Raw genomic sequence first — 25,037 nt, forward strand, 5'->3', positions numbered from 1 at the left:
AGGGTATCTTCAAATAAATTACTCCTCCCAGGCTCCCACATATAATTAATTTAAATTATTTGTGCTATCAATCACTCTCTTTTTTCCTATAATAAGAACTCATTGAGGTCATTGATGATGCCATGATTGAATGGAAATATTTAATCTTCTTTTTAATGATTTTTGATCAAGAAGCGGTCCAAATTATACACTTAAAAATAAGTATATTTAAAATAGAATTATTATGAAAAAGACCAATAGCTTTTGAAAAAAGTTCCTTGCAAGTTTCTAGATAACTTGACAGAATTTTCTCATTTACAATAAGATAATAATACGAAACTAGAATTGACAAATTTCAGAGGACCGGAACCATGATTGAATATCTCAGATTAATATAAGGTGTTTACACACATGAAACCGAATCATAAATATGAAACTATGGTCCAACCTAGCTTGAAACACTTGCAGCACATTCGGACTACTACAATTACAAGATACTTCACACCCTACAAAGATCAAACTAAAAGCTCTTTGATCTCTGAAACACACAAGCCTTCATAATTTAAAACATATAATTTAAAAACCAAACAAAGGAACACAAAAGTCTTATATTATGAGCAAATGAAAGGTTCTTAAATGCTTCTTGTTTCACTTGTATTCCAAGATCATGTTGTTTTCCGGCGCCAGCCCAACGCACGCCCTCATAATGTTTTCAAGCATCGCCCGCTGCTTCGACAACGCATTAACCACCGGTGTTCCTGGCGGCACGAGCGGTGCCTTGGTGAGGTAGCTGAGTATGGTGGCCACAGGATGGAAAGAATGAAACTTCCCCTACACACACAAAAAAAAAATAACCCTTCAAAAACTCGGTTCAATGAAAATTAACCCAAAATGTACTGGTTTTGTGAAGTGACAAACCTCTCCTTCGGATTTGAACTGAATCCTGGTGCTGAGTTCCGCGAGGAGAACAAGATCCAAAATAATTGGAGCAGCTAAGAGAGAGTCCTCGCAGGTATTGTGCATCACAATTGTGTTCTTCCCTCCCATGAATATCTCTGATGTATACTCATCCATTGCTCGCTTGCTATCCGCCACATATGGTACATACTACAAAACACACACACATACAAATTGGATCAATGGGCATTGTAGTTTGCAAAAGGAAAGGTTTTGAGTATTTAGACAGTGATTTGTAGCTGACCTTGATGACAACTACATGGTCTGGGTGTTCACCGGGCTCAAAGAGGATACCGTTGCTAGCAACCATATCGTCCACGACATTACTTTTCGAGATCTCCTTAGATCGGAATGTTTGTGGAACCGAGAGGTTCATTCCATCGTTGTTCCCCAAGTGATTGTAGCTCACTATTGAAGTAGGCTGTAAACAATAATTCAACAATAAACAAAAACATACACGATCAATGATTTCTTCACTATGCAAGAAAGAGTTGCTTGATACACAAGTTAAACAAACCTTGATTCCTGCACCAACAAGGAAATCAACCAAGACAGATTTCATCTTGGTTTGACCACTCTTGAAATCATCTCCACCAATCAAAACATTGTTCTTGATAGCCAAATCAATAAGACCTACGCATAAAAAGAAAAAATCCCTAAGAAAATCGATCAAAACAATCACAGTTTCAGAGAAATCGACAGTTGAAGAATTTCACTCAATTGAAACCTGGAACAAAGGTGTTCTGAGGACTTCCATTGATGAAGGGGATGCCTTCAAGAACACAAGCAATAGCATAAAGCGTCGAAGGAGAGATCTCAGACTCGTCTCTATCCACAGAGTTCATAAGATTCTCCATTGTGTCGTTTAGCCCGACGATCACATTGCTGTAACGCTCTGTGTTAGCCGTCCATAGAACCACAACCTTATCCACCTTATTCTTCTCCTTAAACTCCCTAAGAAGATTCAACAACATCACACAACCAGAGGAGATACGATGAGAAAGAAACTCTGTTTTAACCAGACAAGAGTGTTTGTTTATACCTCATGTCCTTGATGATGCGGTCGACTTGTTCCTTCTTGGTACCTTTGATGACGTTGTTAGCACGTGAACCTTGATTTGCAGCGATGAAATCAGGATCGTAGATCCCAGGGAGTGGCACAATGTTCTCCATGTAAGGCCTGAGCTGTTTCTGCAAATCAATGTCAAGGACCTTGGCTCTTCCCATGGCGTCTGCTAAGTTCATATCACTTATGTCCCATCCTCCAAACACAACATCATCAGGATTCACCTGTTTTTTCCACCAACAAATCAACGATCACACAATTCAGGATTTTTGTTTAAAGGTTTTTAATTATGATTTTTATTATTTAGAAGGTACCATTGGAAGGAGGCTCTTGAAAGGAGCATAGATCTCTTCACCGTTGTAGGATCCGACCCGAATAGATGATGCTTGAGTTAGTGATCCGAAGTAATTCGCTTGTTGCACTTTGTCCTTCGTTGCCCACGAGATTCCTCTGTTTTTGTTTTTTTCAGTTTCAGATTAAATCTTACAAACAAAATCAAAAATATTACTTGACGGATTCGATCAAAAAGACTCACTCTTTATTCGCAATTACACCGGCGGTGAGTGTTGATCCGTTGTTTCCTCCCCAACCCACAAGCATAACCCTTTGGAAACAGACAAAATCAAATGAACTCACGGCGGAGATATCGAGGATACAAAAAAAAAAATCGAAACTTTTGTTTATACCCTAATTTGGGGACACGAGTATCGGTTTTGAAATCGTATTTGACAGTCTTTGGCTTCACAATCCATTGGAAAGTACCGTTAACGTTCTCGTGAACAACCTCCGTCGTCTCGTAATCGTACACGGACTGAATCTCATTCTCTGTGTACTTGACGGTTCGGACTCTCTACTTTAAAGCTCTCGATGAACATTTTAGAAAATCTTAAGCAGATAATAAAATCTGAGGAAATGATGATGATTAACTTCTGTTTCTCTGTTTTAATCGGTTTTGTGTGGGTTTGAGCTTCTCTGAGAGTGGAAGTATATATAGAAGAGAAGAGAGAGCAAAGGGAGAGATAGTAACGTGGCGTCGTTTCAGTGGTTGGTCGTCCCTCCTACCCAATGCATGTGATGCGAGTGAGAGCTCGTGGATGGTTAATAGTGAGCCACTCGTGTGGGTCTCACACGTGAGAGGTGCGGAAGAGAAAAAGTGTGACACGTCGGAACCCTGGTCCATACACGTGGAGTGGTTTGCTAATTACCAAAGTTTTCAAGGGTCCCACATGTTGGGGACGTTAGTTACTTCCGTTACTCTTAATTTGTCAAAACGACAGTGTTTCCTCACGGATGGGACCGTTAGTTCCGTTACTGTTAGTTAACGAAAGGCGTTCATCACATACGGAAGATGGATAGTGAGTAAGACGCACCACACCTAATCGCCACGTTGCTTGGGTAGATTTCACTTTCTGTGACGGCGCGTGAACTATTTAACGACTCTAGTAACGGTCGTTTGAAAGCAAAGTACGACCGTTTTTAAGTCTAATTTTGTCTCCGTTTAAATGGGTCCCATGGAATCTTGTTGACTTGCTTTGACACGTGAATTACGAAGCAAGAAGCGCACATATGTCACATAACAGCTTTCATAATTAACGTTTTATATTTTCAGTTTAAGGACGTTTCTATGCATTTTTTGGAGATACTGGGTAGATCGGAGGACAGTACTTACCATACTTAATTTACACTATGTATAAATTTATAAGTAAAGTTTTCGAGAATTTCTACGTAAATTTTTTTAATTGATATGGATTCTTGAGTTATCAAGTTATAGAATCTTAAAGATTATGCTTTCGTCCTTTCATTTTCCAAAGATTTATGTTTTCGATTTTCTAACAGGTATTAAGAAAACTAAAACACCTTAAGGAAGGAACTTTTTTTCTTTAATTGTGAATCGATTTTGGATAATAAGTTTATGATTCTTCACAAAATGCAAAGTTTAAGTATATTTGTGTTGATCTATTTGAACAAATTTTACCTTTTATTTAATCATTACAAGTTGTACATTTAGTATTAGGAAAAAGACTACAATATTGTGCTGATAAACAACTAGCCTAAAAAAATACAACTAGCCTATAAAAAATTCCTGCTAAAAATAACGCTACGCTAAACACAACTGAAGAAGCAGAGGGACCAACGTGGGTTGTCCTTAAACAAAGCCAAAATTGAGTTTCGAGATTGAGGCACATGAGTGAGTGATCATATATAAGTTTATTTTTTTTATCAACAGAGTGGTCATATGATACTTTTTTTTGATAAAGGATTTTCATTACTCTAATAGTTGTTTTGGATGCATATCTTTGAATGGCTTTGTAAAGTTTGATAGGTATTGTTGTGGCCATACGTACGCTTGTAAATAAACAATTTGTCCTCATTTTTCTATATTTCTCCACGCGACATATTTCCCTCTTTTTTTAGTCGTCTGGAATATTTCCCTTATTTTACTTTATTTTTGTTTACTCTTCAATAACTCTATATAAATGAAGTTGATTTTTTCGACTATATAAATGATGTTGATGTCATGATGTGCATAGGAAGTTTCTCGCATTACTATGAAATACGTGATTTTACTAGCTCTTTAGACGTAAACTGAAGTCATATCGTAAACCTAAAATACATTTTTGTCAAAAAGATCTAAAATACTTTCGGAATTGAATTTACGCATGTACAAAATAAATCATTCTGAATTACTAAACTTTAAGTTTTGACTCTTAAGCAGGAACTTATCAAAAGCAGTACTAAACGTAAACGATACGGCAATGGACAAACAAATTTAGCGGTTAATCCGATTTGATTTGAGGTTTTTTTTGTCAGTGATGATTTTGATGGTTATAATTTCAACCATTTACAATTCTTTTGTTCCTGTAGAAATAAATAAAAATTGACATAGACATCTTTTGTTATGTTGAATCTCGCTTCACATTGACAAGTGACAAGCTGTTCATAAGTTTCTTCTACCACTATCCATATAAATATGACTATTCATAGAAATATGGAGGTTAAGTTCACATAGAAACACCATGTAATGTGAATCAGAGTATAAATAGTTTTCTATTGAACCTTTTGGCATTATATACAGTTAAATTCATTTCCCGATATAGAAAAAAAATAATAAATAAATATAAACGAGGGATACATAAATCATCTAAGTAAAGAATGAGAATGTTTAATCAAGCTTTGGAGAGCTTGATTGCCTTGAGCTTTGCTTAAGAGATTCTTCACATTCTGTGTCATCTGTAATGTTGGTTCAAGAGCAATAACATTTAAAACTAAAACATAATTAATAACACCTTAACATAATATATTCGTAATAGCATGAAGAGAAAACTTATTACCTTTCCGAGACTGCCCTTCGAGTAAGGCATTGCCCTTTGGGCTATTTGGTAATTACTTCGACTTCTTGTCATGATCTTGGAAGAACTTTGCCATTTTCCTTCCAGTTGATTGGGAAGTGTAGATTCCTGTATTTACATACATCCATATAAATGAATACGACATGCCAAGAAATAATGAAAAAGAATAAATAAAAGAAAATAAATTATGAGAATATGACATACAAAGAAAAGCACTGTTGCACAGTGCTTGAGGACCTCTAAATTCATTCGAACATCATCGAGACTCCTGCAATTATTGACATATGTAAGTCATTTTTATCTTACGAAAAACGTAAAATTAATAAACACTCAAAATAGAATTAAGGTACCTGTGTTTTTGCACACCAAGACCAAAATAGGCAGCCAAACTTGCCATCTGTTACAATATAATATATATGAATTATAAGCTTGTTAAATTTATCCTTCTGAGTTTCACAAAGTCGACCTCCAATATACATCTTTAATATTTTCTACGTTTTCATAATTAAATTCCATTTGTAGGAGTGTTGTGATATTTTATGCAATTTTTCAATATTTTATCAATAATTGAGAAAAATTCCAAAAAAACTTGTGATAAACAGAAGGGGTCTTATGGATAGGGAGAATTATTGTAACTTTTAATCAAATCACGTTTTTCCACGTCCACTTCTAGTATTGATTATTCTAATTTATTTAATATATGTAGTAACATATAAATCATTTAAATTGGGGTAAATATTAGATTATTACTTTTACCAAAATAAGAAATATTCTACTACGAAGAATCTTGGATATGGTACCTTCATGTTACCAGCTCTTTTGCCAAACTTGTCGCTTAATAACCCCAAAGAATCAATGATCCCTGAGGGTTCAGGCGCAGCTTTACCGATCTCAGCGAAAGCCTCTTTGATCCTAACGCAATCGAATCTCCTAATGTTATGACCTGCCCAAATCCGACCGTTCAACAAACCATAGATCTTATCAGCCACATCTTTGAAGCTTGGTGCGTCCGTGACCTTAGCCCTCGTGATCCCATCTGACCTAGACGATCTTAACGAGACCACCGACAAGTCTTTGGGTTGTATAAGCGTTGTGAAGCTCTCTAGCTCCTCTAGTTTTCTTGGACATACAATGATTGCACCGAACTCTAGGATGTGAAAATGTTGTCCCGGTTTGTTTGGTACGGTTGTTTCCAGATCGAAGAAGACGATTTCGTTGGGAAAAGTTTGGATCTCCATATCAATTTTGTTTTCTTTATCGATTTGTAGAACCTAACTCCTATATGTATTCATATTGTGGATATGGGTTATTTTACTTGTGATACAAGCCAGCTGTAGGTTTGTGTTGGAGGGTTACTTTGGGGGTTATTTAGCTTCACGGAGAAAATTGTGCTGTGTAGGGTAAGTAAGAATCTTTACTTTTCGTTGATCAAAACCAATAAAAAAGGGTTGTTATGAAAGAGTTCGTTGGTAGATTCATATTGTAAGAGCATTTATTCCTTTGATTTTTTTATCAAGGATATGTAATAATGTTGCCCCACAAATTAAGCTAGTTTGTTTGTATAAGACAAGGGATCTTCAATTCCAAACTTCTACTAAATAAATCATATTGAGGATAATGAACAAGAGGTACAAAATCGCCAAACCAGCGTCCAATTCAATGTGATTATTAGCCTTTCTGTATAAACATGATTGGCCTTTATGGGATTACTTCGTATATATATATAACTTGTATAATTTTGAATAGAATTGTCTAATGAACGCTTTTATTATCAGGTACAAATTTTTTCTATTTATATCTTTTATATATTTGAAGACTTTTATGTTACTAGAAGATTAGATGGTGGGTGGTGGGATATCAGTTTCAAGCAGCGATAAAAACTTTGCTGCCTGTAATACATGTTATTGTTCGAATTATATGGAAGTGAAAAGTAGAATCTGAAAACGTAAAGGAAAATCACTCAAGAAAACTGGATACTTTTTTCATAGTTGACCTTGGTAACAAATAGTACAAACTTCAAATTATTGACCTAATTCTCTAAACGGAAAATAGTCAACTCGAATTACTCAAAGATGCATGCCTTTAAATACCAAAATCTCTCTGCATAGGAAGAGTTGAAATAACAAACTCGTTAGTGTTTAACTGCTAGTGTAACAAAAAACTGTATAAGGTAATGAATATGGCGAAGCATGCAAGAGAGCGAACAAGTGTTTGGGGCAAAACAACCATTTCCTAACTTACAATAGCCAACTATAAGAAATTTGCAGCCGGTACTCGCATCAACAGAGACTCGAGCTGAGGCCAAACCCAGCAAAGTCATAATCCTTGATTTGTTTCGTAATAGAAGACAGAGACTCTTTGGCTAATTACCTCTTCATTAGCTGAAAAACCTGCATTTTTGAATGCTCAGTGATCAATTCACATACCTCGATATTGTTTCACAGACTAGGAAGAACACGGCATTAAGTCTTGAGCCAACTACTGCTTCTCGCATTGGAAAACATATACCGAAACATACTTTTGGATGCAAAGCGGAAAGAAAAAAAGATTCAGCCTATAGGTGATTCACATGGATCATCGTCTCTCTTATCTACCTAAACTAGATTTCTTCATGATTCTTACGACTCCTCAACTTTATCCAAGTTATCATAACATTACCAATCAGTTCTTTGTCATGTCAAAGCCTATAAAAGGGGAGAATTCAAGAATGGAAGAACATATACATACCTCAAACTCTGGTACAAGATGAATCAAAGTCATCGGGAGCAACACGTGCAATCCAATTGTTCAACGTCCGCTTGACATCAGTGTGATTAACATATGCCAACTCATACATACTACACAAGTTCACCACCAAGCTCTCGTTTAAAGCCGCAGTTGGTACTCTCTCCAATGCATTCTCCATCACCTTAATCGCATCAGATAGATCTCTCAAGTACATCAAACAAAGAGCCTTGTTGTTGACCGCGATAATATCCGAGTTATCTCTTTCAATGCATTCTTCATACTCTCTCACAGCAGAGACATAGTCCTTTGCCACAACATGAACCAAAGCCTTATTCCTACCCACAAGATTCTTGAACTGTGTTTCGTTCAGTAACCCATTGCTCTTTCCTTCATTCAACATCTTCTCGACTCGATTAAACGTGGTTTTTGCTCCTTCTATATCACCAAACTGCATTTGAACAGAGCCTAGCTTCGATATCAAAACCGGGTCTAAAGGATCACGACTTATCATTTCCTTCATCAAATCCATAGATATCCCAAATTCCTTGTGGCCTAAGTGAAACCCAAGCAAGCAATTCATCACAAAACTCTCCCTTTTCTTCCACAATTCCACAGAATCATCTAAGCTTTGAGATTCTTTGTCTCTGATTCTATCGCGAACGAAATCAAGCAGAGTGTATAGCCGATCTATCCCTTCCTGGCGATTGCCGAGCTTAGTCGGGATCAAAGCGTATAGCCAGCGTAGAGAGAAAGGGACCATAGATCCTTTCCGATTCGGGTAGATATCAGGGAACGATTCGTACCTGTAATGCGTCCCGTCGAAATCGTGCAAGGAATTAAGCTCATGAGCAGCTTCATCGGAGCGACGTAGCTTCGCGAGAGCCATAACCTGGTAAGTCAGATAGGTGAGATGCTCGTGAGGCTTGGTGAGGACAAAGAGGGCTCTGGCTTGAGCTATTTTTTCGAGGATCGCTTGCCACGAGCCACGGGTAGAAAGCTCGTGGAGAGAGCCGAGATCGTGGGCCAATTCGTCGAGCGAATTGAATCGTTCCGGTGGTAGATCGGAGACGGATGTGACTTGTGATGCGGCTGATTCGAATATCGTCGCTTCAGGTCTAGCTTCCCCTGCCCCGTTGGCGAATTGTACGGTGCCGGGACTGGTAGCGGCGGTGGAATCAGCGGAGGAGCGATCATATTCGGGTCGGATTTCGGATTCGGATGAATCCGGATCCATTGCTGGAGATGAGTCCGAGAACATTGTGGTTTATACGAGCTTTGAAAACTGGAAATGTCAAAGCAGCTTCGACTGAAATTTTATTTTTCTCAATTCGAAGTTCGTAACTATCTTTGATTCTTCTTTGAAGGGTATAACTTCAAGAAATTGGAACGTTTAGGGAAAATTCTTATTATTTAGAAACTCCTGGGGCGAAAGTAGAAACGCTAGTAATGAAGGGGAAGAATCATAAATGGGCCAGAGTTATTGTGATTGGACTGTTTGTTTGATGGGTTTTATATGCTCTTATAAATGGGCCCAATCAAGGCGCATTTCAGGTCCGGGCACATGCTTTAGCACATGGTCCTCCTCACTCATTTGAGCATATGTGAACAAAATTCCTTTAGCTTTTCAACAAGTACTCCTTTACAAATTTTCAGAAAAGTAGTATAGGATATATTTATATTTACAAATGTAAATTTTATTTTAGGAATAGATAAAAAAAAGATTAGCATTATATTTACACGTATAGAAATTTTTGGCTTTATGCCATTATTTACATAGGATCCAGTGATTTAGCGGACAAAAACATTAATGTCATGCAGAGTAAATGAACAGTTACTTAATGTCAGGATATTAAACCATATAGGATATGGCTCTCATGAATAAATATTTTAGGCGCATTACGTAATTACAGGTTACATTAAATACAGTGTGCCAAAAAAATGTCAATTATTTTCCAAATGTCAATTAAATACATTCACATTTTGGGATTTGTTCCTGAGTTTTAGCACACACCATATTCTACATCAAAGACCTTGGTCAACGAATCAATATTAGTACTTTCGTTTCGTGTTATTTTCGGTTTAACTGTTTCATAGTTTCACTCTATGCCATTTGATTCGACTTTCGGAATCTCTATATATTAACTCCTAACTTGTTAGTTTTTATCGCACTTTAATGCATCCAATCATGTTTTCATGATTTCACTTTTTATTAACTCACTAGTCAAAGCGTTGTGGAGTCAAAAGTCGTTGATCATTGACTTGGGAAAAAGGGGCGAGTCAGTGTTATGAGCCCAAACAAAAAGACAGCAACTCATTACATCATTTAGTTATTTTTTAAAGCGTGTTTGTAATAGTTGTAGAGAAATTAAGTGTTTTAATATCCTGAAATTTGGAGTGTTAGCATTATGGGGTTTTAACTGAACAGTCGGATCGTTTTCTACACATATACGGATCGAAAATGAATTTTAATAGTATATTTTTGGTTTAACATAATTTTCTAAAATAGTGTTAGACTGGAATTATATCGCCGAAGTATATTTTAATAGTATATTTTTGGTTTAACATAATTTGCCAATTATATCGCCGAAGACTGGAATTGTAAACAACTTTTTTTTTTTCTAATTGTAAACATTTGCTTAACTTTTTTTCCGAAAGCATTGACTTGGTTTTTTTTCGTTCGTCACTTATGTGAAAGATAGTTTTAATCTCATGTACAAAAATTTTGATTTCAACGCCACATCATCTGTACATTAACCCATAATGGTGATTAGTTAATATTCATGCAAAAATTTATGAATAGTTAATGACCATACTGATTCATAGGTAATAAGATTAGTTAGAAGAAATTTTGGATAATCAACTGAGTCTCCCTAATTCTGTGTATATTCATAAGCTCGAATACTTGAAATACCATCTGTCCTAGAGTTCAAACTTAATTAAACCTTAAGAATACATGACATGTGATTATCTCTACACTCAAGTTACAGAATATGTGTAAGTACATAATAATCATACAATTAATACACATATATTAACATTTAGGAGTCTATAGTTTACAAACTTACAATGAGCAAGTCAATTATTATAAATTTGCAAGTAGTCACTTATTAATAAAACATATACACGAGGAAACAAATCTATTTTATTTTAATTAGTCAAGCACATGAACAAAAACTAAAATGAAAGCGCGTTGAGAAAAACAGATAAAAAAGTGTCGTTTTTGGTCCTCCATGTGAGTGATCTCAACTTTCTCACTTTCGCATTAAATTGTTATCCTTTTCTTTATATCCTTTTCATGTTTGTTTTTAACGAGTAGCTTACATTATTTGTATTTTCTTTTGTAAACAGTCTCTGCATCAAACTATAAATTCGCTAACGTAAAAATAAGATAAATTATTAAACCAAATTAACAAGACCATTTTGTTGCCTTGTTAATTTTGTAGTTATCATAATTTTCAACAAATAAATAACTCTTGATAGTATGAAAAATGAAAATTCGATCAAACAGAGTACTGAACATTCAAAATTAGACCCGATATTAATCTAGAATCAAACTAAAAATATATTTTAAGTGGCAAGATAGCCTCTTGACAATGGCATCACAATTGATTGAAAATCAGATAGGAGTTGTGGGAGTAGTTACGATTAGATACCTTTTGTTTTTTATATAAGAGTGCATCAATATTAGGTTATATATATACACAAAATGTTTCATCAAAGCTATAAGAAAGCGACCGTTCTAATTTTAGATCTCCCAAATGATTGCAATTGTTTTCACTCACCCACGCACAATAATTTTTCAAAACTAATGATTTTTTACTTGACCGAATACGAACAATCACATAAATACAAGAAAATGACGAATCATATAAAAAAAAAGGGATTAGACAAGTAGCAGAGAGTCTGCAACATGACGGTGAGGTTAAACAGTAATGTACATCGACATTATCAAAACGATTGAATTTAGTAAATTCTCTGGTCTCCATCTTCTCTCTCTCGTTCACACATAGAAACACTCATATATATACACATAACGCACACTGTCACTAATGCTTCTCTCTCTCCTTTCTTTCTCTTATCTCTCCTCTTTTCCTATATATTGACAAGCTTGCGATCTCTTTTCGCAAGATCTGTCTGAACAGTGAGGGGATTCCTAGGTTTCAGAGCAAAATAATGGCTCCACTCAACTACTTGTGTTTTAGAAAGGTAGTGTTGTTGCTCTATTTCATTCTCTTCCTCTTCTCTTGTTCTTCTTTCTTTGTCACTTTTGCCTCATCAGAAACTTCAGTTGATGATGAGGTACAAACACAATCTATCCTAGTTCCCCATTTTCGAGTGAGAAGATTGTTGGTGAAAGATCTGGATATTGGTGATGATGACGATGAAACAAATCCTCCTCCTCCTAAGAAAAAGAAGCTTACTGGTTCTGTTTCTTCTTCTTCATCATCATCAACATCAGGTACTAAGAAGAATCAAACCAAGCTCATTAAACCGATCTCTTCTTCCTCTTCTTCTTCGTCTTCCAGCAAGAACCAGACTAAACTCGCTAAGACTTCCATGGGTACGTCATCCAAACTCAACTCCACCAAATCTTCCTCTAACACGACCAAGAGCAGCTTAGAGCTCAAGAAGCTCACTTCCGGAACCAAATCCTCAAATTCTACAAAACCCACTACTTCCTCGATAAAAAAACCAACGGATCTGTCCAAATCGAGCTCATCCAAAAACAAAATCACCACGAAATCCCCAAGTTCAAAACTTTCTCCTCCTCCAGAGAAGAAGAAAGCACCGTCCTCGGAGAAATCCTCAAAGACCGTCACCAAATCGAAACAGCCGGAGAAAGAAATCAAACCTTTCTGGCTCGACGACGAGGAAGACGACGATTTCGTCAGCGAATTCAGAGATCTACCAACGAGATTCCAAAGATCCCTGATCCCAGACCTGGAGCGAATCTCGACCACATCCAAAAACTACATCAACAAAGCCAACAAAGAGATCACCAAAAACTTCAAACCCTATTTCGGCAACAAATACGCACCAACCATAGCCTCAGTGGTCTCCTTCGTCTTCATCCTCGTCCCTCTACTCTTAGTCTCCCTCATTTTCAACCGATTCAAAGCCTATTTCTCACTCCAGAAAATCCTAATCTTCATCCAAATCTACCTCTCGATCTACTTCTCAATCCTATGTCTCTCATCACTCGTCACGGGCATCGAACCGCTCAAGTTCCTCTACGCCACATCGAGCTCCACATACGTTTGCTTGCAGATCCTGCAAACACTCGGCTACGTCTTCTACCTCTTGCTTCTTCTCATGTACCTCGTTCTCGTCTTCTCGACGGAATGTGGTTTGGGCCTCAAAGTATTGGGCCTAGCCCAAACATTCGTCGGGTTTGCCGTGGGTTTGCATTATTACGTGGCGGTGTTTCATAGGGTGGTGCTTCGTCAGCCTCCGAAGACTAACTGGAAGGTGCACGGTGTTTATGCCACGTGTTTTCTTCTGATTTGTCTGTTATCTAGTGCCGAGCGGAGGAAGAAAGAGTACTTGGAAGAAGGCGGTGACGAAGGGAAGAAAAATTGAAATTTTCATTTTATTTACATCTTTTTATTTTCTTTGTAATTTTCTACTTAATTTCGATAATTTCGGCAAATATTCGCTGAGAATGCAATAGAAGAACAATTACTACAGTGGGGGAGGGGTTGGAGAATTTTACTTCAATTGTATTTATAATTCAATCGATGAATGTGGAATAAAATTTCATTTAATTTTCTATTTTTGTCCTTGGGTTTGATTTCCTTTTATTTTATGTTGCTGTTGTGAAACTGGTAGTCTGGTACTAAACAACTCGTTCGTAAAATATTGTTTTTGGACGGCGAAAGAAATAAAAAAATGTTTCTCAGTAATCAGAAAGTCAAAATTAATGTATGTGGGCTCCACAGAATCGTAGAGTCGAAGACTTTTGTGAGAAAGGAGGGTATTTCCGTCATCTAGAAAGTTACCGACAGAGCTGGGTGCTGTAGTGTGACTTGTGTCGGTGGATAGACGATTGAGTGTCGATGTGTGGTGAGCAAAAGGGCCTTTCGCTCCTAAACGTGTTATCGTCTGGGCCATCCGTTTCAAGCCCATGCCCACTATTACGTATGCGTATAGATTTTTATTTATTTTTATATCATTTTTTATTACGGTTTTCATCCAATATGAGTGTACGTTCAATAAAGCGTATGGAGAAACTATCAATGTGTTACAAAAAAAAGGAGAAGCTACCAAAAAAATTATAAAAGAAAACATAATTTTACTTGAAAGCATAGTAAACAACGCTTCAATTCAATTCAAATTAAACTCATTTTTCAAATGTCCTATTAAATTCGAAAATCCAATGTTTTCAGACCAGTTCAGACCAAAAAAGAGCAATACTAGTTTTGTTTTTTTGATCCTCTTCTTGTTTTGCCACTGACATTAAAGACAGGTGCACCATAAAAATATTCAATATTGGTCCAAGTGTGAGTTGTTAGGCTAGTGCATGATGATTTAAAAGACTCGTGAACAAAAAAGCCCACAACATTTTGAATCAGGCTTTATATCAATTTAAGCCCCACTTGTTTTGTAAAGCACTCTCACACATTGTGTATGTTTGTTATCTTATATTTCTAATTTTGTAGGTTCGTTTAAGGGTGATGTAATATTGTCAGAAAGAGGTAAGAAAGACATCACACATTGATTTGTGTGCTTCAATCATGCTGTGTACAATTTGCACTTCTCCCACTTCACAAATTGAGCCTTTTTTATTTTATTTTTCTGGTCACATCTCATAAGCAATTTTTTAATTGTGTTAAACTTACAAAATAACAGTGTATCCATATCAGAACTAAAAAAGAATCAAATATTGCAAATCCCTGTTCTTAATGATTCAATGAATTCGAGCAAATTTCAGATGTTCTGACCTTATTACTGTGGAACAGTGGAGCTATAATTTTTTTTTTTCCAAAAATTAAGTAGCAAATAGGATTTTGTCAGTTAATATGTCTATCATATTTAAGATTACACTCCAATCACATTTTCCTTAAAAGGAAAGACAAACTTACCAATCGAATCGGTCCCTAGGATTCAACAGTTCCATACATGCATAGTCCTGCATTGCATTATTATAATAAAAATTAAATCTCCGAATAAACACTATAATAAATACCGAATTTATGTTTTCTAGTAAACTTTGAAATTTGTTGTTATACAGAGTTGTACATCAGACTAATGGGTAGATGAATTAAAAAAAAGGTTATTATTTTTGAAGTCACCAATGTAAAAATATCTTGCTGTATCCGTAAAATCGATAAAAGAGAGAAAAATAAAAATGGCACAAGTTATTCTATTCGCACGTGTAAAATCAGCGTCATCATCTTCTTCTCTTCCCAAGTTTCGGCTCTCTCTCTCTCTCTCTCTCTCCTTCTCTCGATTTGGTGATTTCCGTTGCGGTGGACTGGTACGTATCGTTGCCGTTGGTGCCGGAGTATAATCTACGGAGTAGAGAGATTCAGATGGTGTAGAATTTTAAAAAGGAGGACAAGCTAGTGGGTGTTACGATTTCCGATTTTTGCAAACTTACGAAGAAACGAGTGAGAGAGGGGAGAGCGATTTCGCTTCTATTTTTGTTTGTTTTTCTGAATAGATTCGTTGGCTTGAATCTCTCATGCTGAGGTAATTATTATTCATGGATTTGCTAATTGGTCCCGATCGTTAGCTGTTAATCATCAATAACGAAAAAAGATTGAATCCGTTCATTGAAACGTTTATATTTGTTCTTCAGCTTCAGCTTTGTTTGATTAGAAATAAGCTGTTTATAAGATTTTTTGATCAGAAAATCTCGCTTTATCAAGTTGATTCAAGTTGACATTTTTTGTTTGTGGTTTTAAAAGAATACTAAGAATCCAGATTTGATAAGTGGGAAGCATTGCTAGCTTTTTCATATGTATTCAGGAACGCCTTTTCTGGGTTCTTAAAACAATTCTGTCTTTGTTGGTCTTCTAATTACGCGTGTTAATACACAGAATATCATTTTGATTATTTTTTTCGTTCCTGTTCCTAGTTTTCGCTACTATACGAACGTGTGAAAAACCTTCTAATGCATTAATCTCAATGGTCACAGTTTCGATATTTTTGTTTAAACAATTTGTTTGTCCTAGTTTTTTCTATAACCCTTTAGTTTGGTATCATTTCAGGTGTTTTGGACACTTGTTATAAAAAAGAACCTAGTTTTGGTTTGGAAAATACATTTCCAGCCATGCCTTCTCTCCAGCTTTTGCAGTTAACTGAGCGGGGTCGAGGTCTTGTAGCTTCAAGACGGTAATACTTGCTTTGCTCTGCTTCTTCTCGTGTCTCCTTTTGCCTCTTTTGATGCTTCTATGGCTGAGCTTTCATTATTTTTTATCTGCTATTTTTCATTAGTTATTTTGTTTCATTTCTCTCATCCTCTTTAAAAATTCTATAGGAAATCTATACTGCTTGCTGCTGGAATCGTAGCTGCCGGCGGAGCTGCTGTTTACTTGAAATCAAGGATCAGCTCCCGAAGGCTTGATTCTTCGCGTCATTGCAATGGTCAGAGTGATGATGATGAGGCATTGGAAAAGATGACAGGAAATGATAAAAATGCAAAAAAAGCCACAAAAAAGAAGAAAGGAGGAGGATTAAAGTCTCTTCAGGTTCTGACTGCTATTCTTCTGTCTCAAATGGGAAAAATGGGTGCCAGGGATCTTTTGGCACTAGTGGCCACAGTGGTATGCATTTCCTCTCATTGCGTTAAAACACATTGTTATTTTTTCTTTCTGTTTTTGCTCATATAAAATTTTCTGTACGGTGGCTACTGAGATGTTTTGTTCTCTTTGTTGTTGCAAATCCTGTAGATGTTTTGATAATCATGGTAATGCCCAACTCATGTTATATAATTTCAAATGTCTCAATTTTCTAGCTGAAAGAAACACCAACCTTACTTTGTGGCCAAGAGCTGGGAAAAGTCTGCTTATTTTTCTTATTTGTGCGAGCCTAGTACTCTTTCCAATCTGTTTTTTTTTTTTTTTTAAAACAAATTGCAGGTTTTTAGAACTGCTTTGAGCAATAGATTGGCGAAAGTACAAGGGTTCCTATTCCGTGCTGCTTTCTTAAGGCGTGCGCCACTGTTTCTACGTCTTATCTCCGAGAATATTATGCTGTGTTTCATGCTATCGACGATGCACTCTACATCAAAGTACATAACTGGGGCCTTGAGTTTACGATTCAGGAAGATATTGACGAAACTTATCCATTCACATTATTTTGAGGTAGCTATTGTCGTCTTTTCTGAATGGAGGCAATTCAATTATTTACCATGTCGTTATGCTAGTATGTTTTTGACAAGTGAGCATATCGAGTATACTTCACACTGCTGGATATCACTCTAATCATCCTTTATTACTGTTTCAGAATATGGTATACTATAAAATATCACATGTAGATGGTCGGATAACACACCCCGAGCAACGAATTGCCAGCGATGTACCAAGATTCTCGTCTGAGTTGAGCGAACTTATACAGGATGATTTGACGGCAGTTACTGATGGAATATTGTATGCATGGCGCTTGTGTTCATATGCTAGTCCAAAATACATCTTCTGGATACTGGTAATTATTGTTTTATCTTCTTCGTTTGCAAGATTGACTTTACGTTGGGCCATTTATGCTGCTTTGCCTTGTATCCGTTCACAGTATAATTCTTTCGATCTGCTGAACTAATCTGAACAATTTTTGGGTAGGCATATGTACTGGGAGCCGGTACTGCGATAAGGAACTTTTCTCCTTCTTTTGGGAAATTGATGTCAAAAGAACAGCAGTTGGAAGGGGAGTACCGGCAACTTCATTCACGCTTAAGGACTCATTCGGAAAGCATAGCATTCTATGGTGGGGAAACCAGGGAAGAATCTCATATACAACAAAAGTTCAAGAATCTTGTTAGCCATATGAGTGACGTGCTTCATGATCACTGGTGGTTTGGTATGATCCAAGATTTCCTGCTGAAGTATCTTGGTGCCACAGTTGCTGTTATTCTGATTATCGAACCGTTCTTCTCTGGGCATCTAAGACCTGATGACTCGACCTTAGGAAGAGCCGAGATGCTAAGCAATATAAGATATCACACCAGTGTTATTATTTCTCTCTTTCAGGCGTTGGGAACACTTTCTATAAGTTCCAGGCGGCTCAATCGACTCAGGTAATGCTTAAATCGTAAACATTGTGTACCTGTTCGTCTGAAAATCTGTAGACATATGTTTTTGTTTGCGGTTAAATACTCTACTAAGAAGAATTGATCGTTTTTACCATAAGCAAAAGCGTACGAGTTCAGTTGGTAGTCCCTACAGCACATTGGCAAAGGATTATTATTATTTTTTTTCTAATTCTAGAAACATTCTTCCTGGGCGTTTGAATTTTGAGATACTGGTGATATAATAGACGAGGGAGACGATGAATTAAACTTACTTTTACACACGTGATGGCTATGCTTTCTAATTATTGAAATGTTTTTGCTTCCAACAGTGGTTATGCTGACCGAATCCATGAGTTGATGGCTGTTTCGAGAGAACTTAGTGGTGATGATAAAACATCTTTCCAGAGAAATAGAAGCAGAAATTACCTAAGTGAAGCTAACTATGTTGAGTTTTCCGGTGTCAAGGTAGTTGGAACACAGATTCATTTTACTGTAATCCTTTTCCAAAATGTTGTGTGTTTTAATGTTACTAAATACACTTCAGGTTGTTACTCCAACGGGAAATGTTTTGGTGGAGGATCTCACCCTTCGAGTTGAGCAAGGGTCTAATCTTCTGATTACAGGTGCACGCTTTATATCTAAAGAGTGACATAATATTACTATCAATTTCCCTTTTCATGGCAAAAATGATTGATAAAATAGCTTATGCTGCTACTATATTGTTCTGTGATCCTTGCGATGAGTAGCAAAGATGGAAAGTTTAGTACCCTTTGTTGTCCTTATAAAGAAAAAAAAAAAATGGGAATGTGAATTTGGAGTACCGTTTCGTGGAAGAAGTACTTGTTCTTGTATTCTGAAAGGGATAACAATATAACCCTTGCCAAAATTAGATTTGCTATGCCTAGTTTTAGACGAATCATTCTTGTCCAATATAACGATTAAGGTGCTAGTGAAATGGTGTAGCTACACATGGAATTGATTTACTGGTATTCATTTTTTTTTATCGTTTTAATTTATGCAATAACATTCAGATTTGCTTGCCTGATCCCATTTCACTATTTCGAAAACAATATGTATCGTAGGTCCTAATGGAAGTGGCAAGAGTTCTCTTTTCCGAGTATTAGGAGGTCTATGGCCCCTGGTTTCTGGGCATATTGTGAAGCCAGGAGTTGGTTCTGATCTTAACAAGGAGATCTTCTACGTGCCTCAACGCCCATATATGGCAGTAGGAACACTTCGTGACCAGTTAATATATCCTCTTACTTCTGAACACGAGACTGTACCACTCACTGAGACTGGAATGGTGGAGCTATTGGAAAATGTTGGTATCCTAGTTTCTCTATTTTATCGCTGGATAGTTCCTTTTCTATCAAGCTTTGTATGTTTTGCTTATTTTTGTGGACTTGCTTTTGTAGGTTGACCTCGAATATTTATTGGATCGCTACGAACCGGACAAAGAGGTTAACTGGGGTGATGAATTATCTCTTGGAGAGCAACAGAGATTGGGAATGGCCAGACTATTCTACCACAAACCCAAATTTGCTATTCTCGATGAATGCACAAGTGCTGTGACAACTGATATGGAAGAACGTTTTGCTGCAAAGGTTCGAGCTATGGGAACTTCTTGCATAACAATCTCCCATCGTCCTGCCCTTGTTGCATTCCATGATGTTGTTCTGTCATTAGACGGAGAAGGGGGATGGAGTGTTCACTACAAGAGGTTGGAATTGTTTCTTAACCATGTTTGTGAGGATTATCAAGTTTTTTGATATGCATTTACTTATTTAAAATGACTAAACCTTCAGGGACGACGCTGGACTTCTGACGGACGCTGGAATGGAGTCAGTGAAAAGTTCAGATACAGATCGGCAAAATGATGCGATGGTTGTTCAACGAGCGTTTGCTGCAGCTAGAAAGGTCTTCAGAAGCTTATGAAACCATTTAAAAAAAAAAAATCTTCATTGAGAGGTGCTTTTTGGGTGGTTATAACCTTGTTACTTGGTGCTATTGTAGGAATCTGCCACTACTAATTCAAAGGCTGAGTCGTACTTGACACAACTAATTGCAAAATCACCAGTTGTTGATAAAAATGTTGTGTTGCCTCGTTTTCCTCAACCTCAAACATCTCCAAGGGGGTTGCCATCAAGAGTAGCTGCAATGTTAAACACATTGGTGAGCTTGAATTACTAGTGTCAATTTTATTGATAAAACTTGTACCAAATTTTGGTAACCTAGATAAAAAATACTTAGGCATTCCTCACATGAGTACATTATATACGCTTTTTTTTTTACTTCCATTCCCTCAGCTATCTATTTCAGTGCATTACTTTGGCTTCCTTGGAAGGCCAACTATTTGTTCCACTTGGCTAACTTATACGTGCCGCATTACTTCATTTTTATGTTTCAGATACCCACTCTACTTGACAAACAAGGAGGACAACTGCTTTTGGTTGCTTGCCTTGTCGTCTCAAGAACACTGATCTCTGATCGAATAGCCTCTTTAAATGGTACACATACCCTGGTCTGTTACCGGACTAGTTTTATTGATAGGGCTCCTTTTCTAACAACCACATCTGGTTTTTGCAGGGACTACTGTGAAGTATGTCTTGGAGCAAGATAAGGCAGCATTTGTTCGTCTGATTGGTTTGAGTGTTCTCCAAAGTGGTGCATCTGCTGTTATTGCTCCGTCATTAAGGTAAGCTTTCCTGTTTATGCCTGTTTAAATGTCTCGAAAGCCCACCTACTATCTCCTTGCCACGACTTATTAAATTGCTGAATGAAAAAACCTCTATTTGTTGTTTTTGCTTTTCTTGTCTGATGAAATTAGTTTTTGTTAGATTATTAGTTAACATTTAGGAAACCCCTTGCTGATGTGGTTTCACCTAACCTTTTTTGTTACATTTTTTTCAGGCATCTAACGCAAAGGCTAGCTTTAGGGTGGAGGATTCGTTTGACTCAACATCTGCTGCGGAATTACTTGAGAAATAATGCGTTTTACAAGGTCAATTTAAATCTATAACACTCGAAGATACTTTGCTAACATGCCGTATTCATGTATTGTGAATCATGACTTTCAACTTATTCAGTGCAATGTGACCTAAACGCTAAAAAGAAAGCATGATGTCTTATTTATACTTATGTAAGAAGTATGCTGACCATTCCTATTTTAAATGGATATTGATTTGTGGTTGGTCTATACTTCATAGAGGCTGTTTGTTTGTTATTTTCTTGTAAGTTGATATCGCAAGTTTAGAGACACTAAAGATCTCATTGGGTTCATATCTATCCAGGTTTTCCACATGTCAGGCAATAGTATTGATGCGGACCAGAGACTCACTCGTGACCTGGAAAAGTTAACCACTGACTTGTCTGGACTTCTTACTGGAATGGTAAAGCCATCGGTTGACATTCTCTGGTAAGTACATTTTGTTGGATTGATTTCCTGATATTTGTTTCATGGTTTGTGGATCTTGATTTGAATTATAAATTACGGAAAAAAAAAATTGAAGGTTCACCTGGAGGATGAAGCTATTGACTGGTCAGAGGGGAGTTGCGATACTTTACACGTATATGTTACTTGGTTTGGGTTTTTTGAGACATGTTGCTCCCGATTTCGGTGATCTAGCCGGTGAAGAACAGCAGCTTGAGGGGAACTTTAGGTAAATTTTGTACGTGTCCTTCAGTTTGTAGATGATCGATTTCTTTAGAGCTACTATCTGGACCAACTTCTTGCTGCTTACGCAGGTTTATGCACGAGAGGCTGAATACTCATGCTGAATCAATTGCTTTCTTTGGAGGTGGAGCTCGAGAAAAAGCTGTAAGTGCCTCAACTTCCTTAGTTATAGCTGTTGGATTATGGGCTATCTAATTGTGAAGCAGAGCTACAAAAACTGCTTTACGGATTAATTATGGCCTTTTGCCAGATACGGCTTGACTTGTGTGCATAAAGCTTTAACACGACATATTTTACTGGCGAATCTGCCTTAAGTGTTTTTGTTTTTTATTGGAGCAGATGGTTGACACAAAATTCAGGGCACTACTGGACCACTCGCTCATGCTCTTGAGGAAGAAATGGCTATATGGCATACTTGATGATTTTGTGACAAAGCAACTTCCCAATAATGTGACTTGGGGATTGAGTTTGTTGTATGCCCTAGAACACAAAGGAGACAGAGCACTTGTCTCCACTCAAGGTGAACATCTGTCACACTTAGTTATAGTAAAAATATCTGTCACCACCTTTACCAAACAGTACTTTTCGACGTGAGCCAACTAAGTATGTACATGTTCTCTATGTAACGCTTTCTTGCATGATGTCTTTGATACCAGGTGAATTGGCACATGCATTGCGGTATCTAGCTTCTGTTGTCTCTCAAAGCTTTATGGCGTTTGGTGATATTCTTGAATTACACAAGAAGTTCCTTGAGCTCTCTGGTGGTATTAACAGAATTTTTGAGCTCGATGAGTTTTTGGATGCTTCTCAGTCAGGTACTACAGCATATATACGTTCACGCTTTGGCAAGGCGCTACGAAATCTTGGTGCTTTATGTACATACGTATATGTAGTCATAAATTCATAATGTTGACCGTAATTTTTCATGCACTAATTCCGCTGGATGTGTTCTTATATGCTTCGGAATTATTAGGCTTAGACATTTGCTATAGAGAATGATGTTCTTCGAGATAATTTTATTCGTGATTTTTCATGTACAATTTTCAGGTGTTACCTCAGCAAACCACTCAAGACGTTTGGATTCGCAAGATCGAATTTCCTTTTCGGCGGTGGATATCATTACCCCTGCTCAGAAATTGATGGCTAGCAAGTTGTCATGCGAAATAGTTCCAGGGAAAAGCTTACTCGTCACAGGTTGGTGAAATAATCTCCATCATTGAGCTTATTGAATGAGCTCAGAGCTAACACTAGCAAAATTTTCAGGTCCAAATGGTAGTGGGAAGACTTCTGTATTTAGAGTCCTTAGAGATATCTGGCCCACTGTATGTGGAAGACTTGCCAAACCATCATTGGATATCAAAGAACTTGGGTCAGGGAATGGCATCTTTTTTGTCCCACAGAGACCTTATACATGTTTAGGGACGCTGAGAGATCAAATTATATACCCTCTATCTAAAGAAGAAGCAGTGAAAAGGGCAGCAAAGTTGTACACCACTGGTAAGTCCAGAAATTCATTTACTTTAAAAGGGCGATTTGATTATCAAATCAATTCTCTCCGCACACAAATATAACTGATTTTATGGAGAAACTTATCGCTTACTACCATACAAGAACTGATGTAGAAGTTAATTGATGATCTTATCTCTCATACTTTATTGTTGTAAGTACCAGGAGAAAGCTCAACTGAAGCTGGAGGCATCCTGGACGGTCATTTGAAAACCATCCTGGAGAATGTTCGGTTAGTTTATCTTTTGGAAAGAGATGAAAGTGGTTGGGATGCTACTACCAACTGGGAAGACATATTATCTCTTGGAGAGCAACAGAGACTAGGCATGGTAAGTCTCTTCGGAGAGCAACAACCAGAGGCATAGTTTTTTATTATTCACGTGAATCATCTGAGTTGTTGCGGCCTTTTTTCCTGTATTGTAGGCACGTTTATTCTTTCACAGACCAAAGTTTGGAATCCTTGATGAATGCACCAAGTAAATGATCAAGCCTCTTCTTCTCTATTTTTCCTGTAGTTTGCAATTCCTTTTCCCTTTTATTTATATGTACCCGCTCTTTGGTTTGCAGTGCGACGAGTGTTGATGTTGAGGAACAGCTCTATAGGGTTGCAAAAGACATGGGAGTCACTTTCGTAACCTCATCACAAGTAAGCTTTTTCCTTTCACTCTTTACCATGAAACCACATAAAAAAACTCTTACCAAAATCTCATCACTCTCTCACAAAACCTCCGCAGCGTCCGGCTCTGATCCCGTTCCATTCCTTGGAGCTAAGGCTGATTGATGGAGAAGGAAACTGGGAGCTCCGTTCGATCGAACAGACGACAAAATAAACTGAGAAAGACACTTACGAAGGTCAACATAGTTAAAAACTATAATAAAAGCTTAAGCCATTAGAGCATATGCACATGCAAGCAAATATTTACCACCAAGCATATGGTATGTAGTTTCTCGATTCTTGCTCCTCGATCCAAGGAGCGGGAGAGAATGCGTCGATGTTACTGCTTTCGATAGGTTTGATTCTAGATATATATAAGTGTAGGTATGATTGAATTGGTGGAGCATTTTGAGTTCTCCCATGGAGTCATGTGTTTTAGCTTGAAGAAACAAAAGATCATAGTGATTACTCATTATTTAAATAAATCTAGGCATTAAATAATGTACAGTTTGTTTCCATTTCCATGGAGATTGATCTTGTTTTTGTTCGGATTACTTCATCTTTTAATTATATTTGTAAATAAATAAAAAGAATTTGGAGTGATAAGATGTGTTCAAATTGTGAAACAAAGAAAGATGTGTTCAGAACTCAAACTTGGTTTGGAAAAATTCAAATTTGTAATGGTTTGGAATTTGTTTTTTTTTTATGTGAATTTTAAAATAAATTAATATACAAATGTAGCAAAATCATATTCAACGATTTATTTTTTTTTTTTTTGAAATACTAATTAGATTACTATGGGTTCAAATGAAATTGTAGTTTTCCCTAGACACTATACCATTTTTTTTGGGTAAGAGATGAATTGTATCTTTTTGATAAAATTCTTTACTCAATTT

The 25,037-nt window shown here is 36.9% G+C and overlaps 5 protein-coding genes across 7 annotated transcripts; 2 read left to right on the forward strand and 3 right to left on the reverse strand.

Moving 5' to 3' along the window:
- Positions 1-341: 341 nt before the first annotated feature.
- On the reverse strand, positions 342-2,877 carry LOC18028996 (inositol-3-phosphate synthase). Its single transcript, XM_006411714.2, is given in 10 exon segments — positions 342-810; positions 898-1,086; positions 1,181-1,357; positions 1,454-1,569; positions 1,664-1,890; positions 1,979-2,226; positions 2,317-2,452; positions 2,538-2,606; positions 2,689-2,846; positions 2,848-2,877. Coding segments are annotated over 10 exon segments (1,533 nt in total). The 3' UTR covers positions 342-627.
- Positions 2,878-5,055: 2,178 nt separating this feature from the next.
- On the reverse strand, positions 5,056-6,590 carry LOC18028997 (protein NEN4). Its single transcript, XM_006411715.2, has 5 exons — positions 6,153-6,590; positions 5,703-5,749; positions 5,557-5,620; positions 5,335-5,460; positions 5,056-5,233 (listed from the first exon to the last, which is right to left on the reverse strand). The coding sequence occupies exons 1-5, from the start codon at positions 6,588-6,590 to the stop codon at positions 5,141-5,143; spliced, it is 768 nt and encodes a 255-aa protein (XP_006411778.1). The 3' UTR covers positions 5,056-5,140.
- A 721-nt stretch (positions 6,591-7,311) lies between these two features.
- LOC18028998 (trafficking protein particle complex subunit 12) lies at positions 7,312-9,417 on the reverse strand. 2 transcript variants are annotated; one of them, XR_002897001.1, is made up of 3 exons: positions 8,080-9,417; positions 7,594-7,742; positions 7,312-7,452 (listed from the first exon to the last, which is right to left on the reverse strand). XR_002897001.1 is itself a non-coding variant. In XM_006411717.2 (2 exons), exon 1 carries the CDS (start codon positions 9,335-9,337, stop codon positions 8,081-8,083), a length of 1,257 nt encoding a protein of 418 aa, XP_006411780.1. In that variant the 5' UTR covers positions 9,338-9,417; the 3' UTR covers positions 7,434-7,742; position 8,080. The 2 variants fall into 2 exon arrangements, 1 of the variants encoding a protein (XP_006411780.1); XM_006411717.2 differs by having other exon boundaries at positions 7,434-7,742.
- A 2,758-nt stretch (positions 9,418-12,175) lies between these two features.
- On the forward strand, positions 12,176-13,828 carry LOC18028999 (serine-rich adhesin for platelets). Its single transcript, XM_006411718.2, has one exon. The coding sequence runs from the start codon at positions 12,253-12,255 to the stop codon at positions 13,657-13,659; it is 1,407 nt and encodes a 468-aa protein (XP_006411781.1). The 5' UTR covers positions 12,176-12,252; the 3' UTR covers positions 13,660-13,828.
- A 1,650-nt stretch (positions 13,829-15,478) lies between these two features.
- LOC18029000 (ABC transporter D family member 1) lies at positions 15,479-24,646 on the forward strand. 2 transcript variants are annotated; one of them, XM_006411720.2, is made up of 26 exons: positions 15,479-15,771; positions 16,293-16,416; positions 16,562-16,847; positions 17,163-17,387; positions 17,530-17,727; positions 17,859-18,313; positions 18,637-18,772; positions 18,852-18,930; positions 19,390-19,628; positions 19,723-20,027; positions 20,113-20,224; positions 20,321-20,479; positions 20,715-20,814; positions 20,894-21,002; positions 21,218-21,308; positions 21,598-21,722; positions 21,817-21,966; positions 22,052-22,124; positions 22,320-22,500; positions 22,637-22,795; positions 23,028-23,174; positions 23,244-23,477; positions 23,646-23,815; positions 23,910-23,962; positions 24,054-24,132; positions 24,221-24,646. In XM_006411720.2, exons 2-26 carry the CDS (start codon positions 16,355-16,357, stop codon positions 24,314-24,316), a joined length of 4,023 nt encoding a protein of 1,340 aa, XP_006411783.1. In that variant the 5' UTR covers positions 15,479-15,771; positions 16,293-16,354; the 3' UTR covers positions 24,317-24,646. The 2 variants fall into 2 exon arrangements, with proteins under 2 accessions (XP_006411783.1, XP_006411782.1); XM_006411719.2 differs by having other exon boundaries at positions 23,652-23,815.
- The last annotated feature ends 391 nt before the right edge of the window (positions 24,647-25,037 follow it).

Source organism: Eutrema salsugineum, unplaced genomic scaffold (assembly GCF_000478725.1).
Source record: "Eutrema salsugineum unplaced genomic scaffold, Eutsalg1_0 scaffold_1, whole genome shotgun sequence".
NCBI lineage: Eukaryota > Viridiplantae > Streptophyta > Magnoliopsida > Brassicales > Brassicaceae > Eutrema > Eutrema salsugineum.

Excerpts from the sequence above, each read along its gene's own strand:
- LOC18028997 (XM_006411715.2), bottom strand. The coding sequence starts at position 6,590 with ATGGAGATCCAAACTTTTCCCAACGAAATCGTCTTCTTCGATCTGGAA. Across the intron at positions 5,461-5,556 it reads GTGCAACAGTGCTTTTCTTT|GAATCTACACTTCCCAATCA; the intron begins GTATGTCATATT and ends ATGTAAATACAG. Across the intron at positions 5,234-5,334 it reads CGAAGGGCAGTCTCGGAAAG|ATGACACAGAATGTGAAGAA; the intron begins GTAATAAGTTTT and ends CCAACATTACAG.
- LOC18028999 (XM_006411718.2), top strand. The coding sequence starts at position 12,253 with ATGGCTCCACTCAACTACTTGTGTTTTAGAAAGGTAGTGTTGTTGCTC.
- LOC18029000 (XM_006411720.2), top strand. The coding sequence starts at position 16,355 with ATGCCTTCTCTCCAGCTTTTGCAGTTAACTGAGCGGGGTCGAGGTCTT. Across the intron at positions 16,848-17,162 it reads TGGCACTAGTGGCCACAGTG|GTTTTTAGAACTGCTTTGAG; the intron begins GTATGCATTTCC and ends AACAAATTGCAG. Across the intron at positions 21,309-21,597 it reads GAAATAATGCGTTTTACAAG|GTTTTCCACATGTCAGGCAA; the intron begins GTCAATTTAAAT and ends ATATCTATCCAG.
- LOC18028998 (XM_006411717.2), bottom strand. The coding sequence starts at position 9,337 with ATGTTCTCGGACTCATCTCCAGCAATGGATCCGGATTCATCCGAATCC.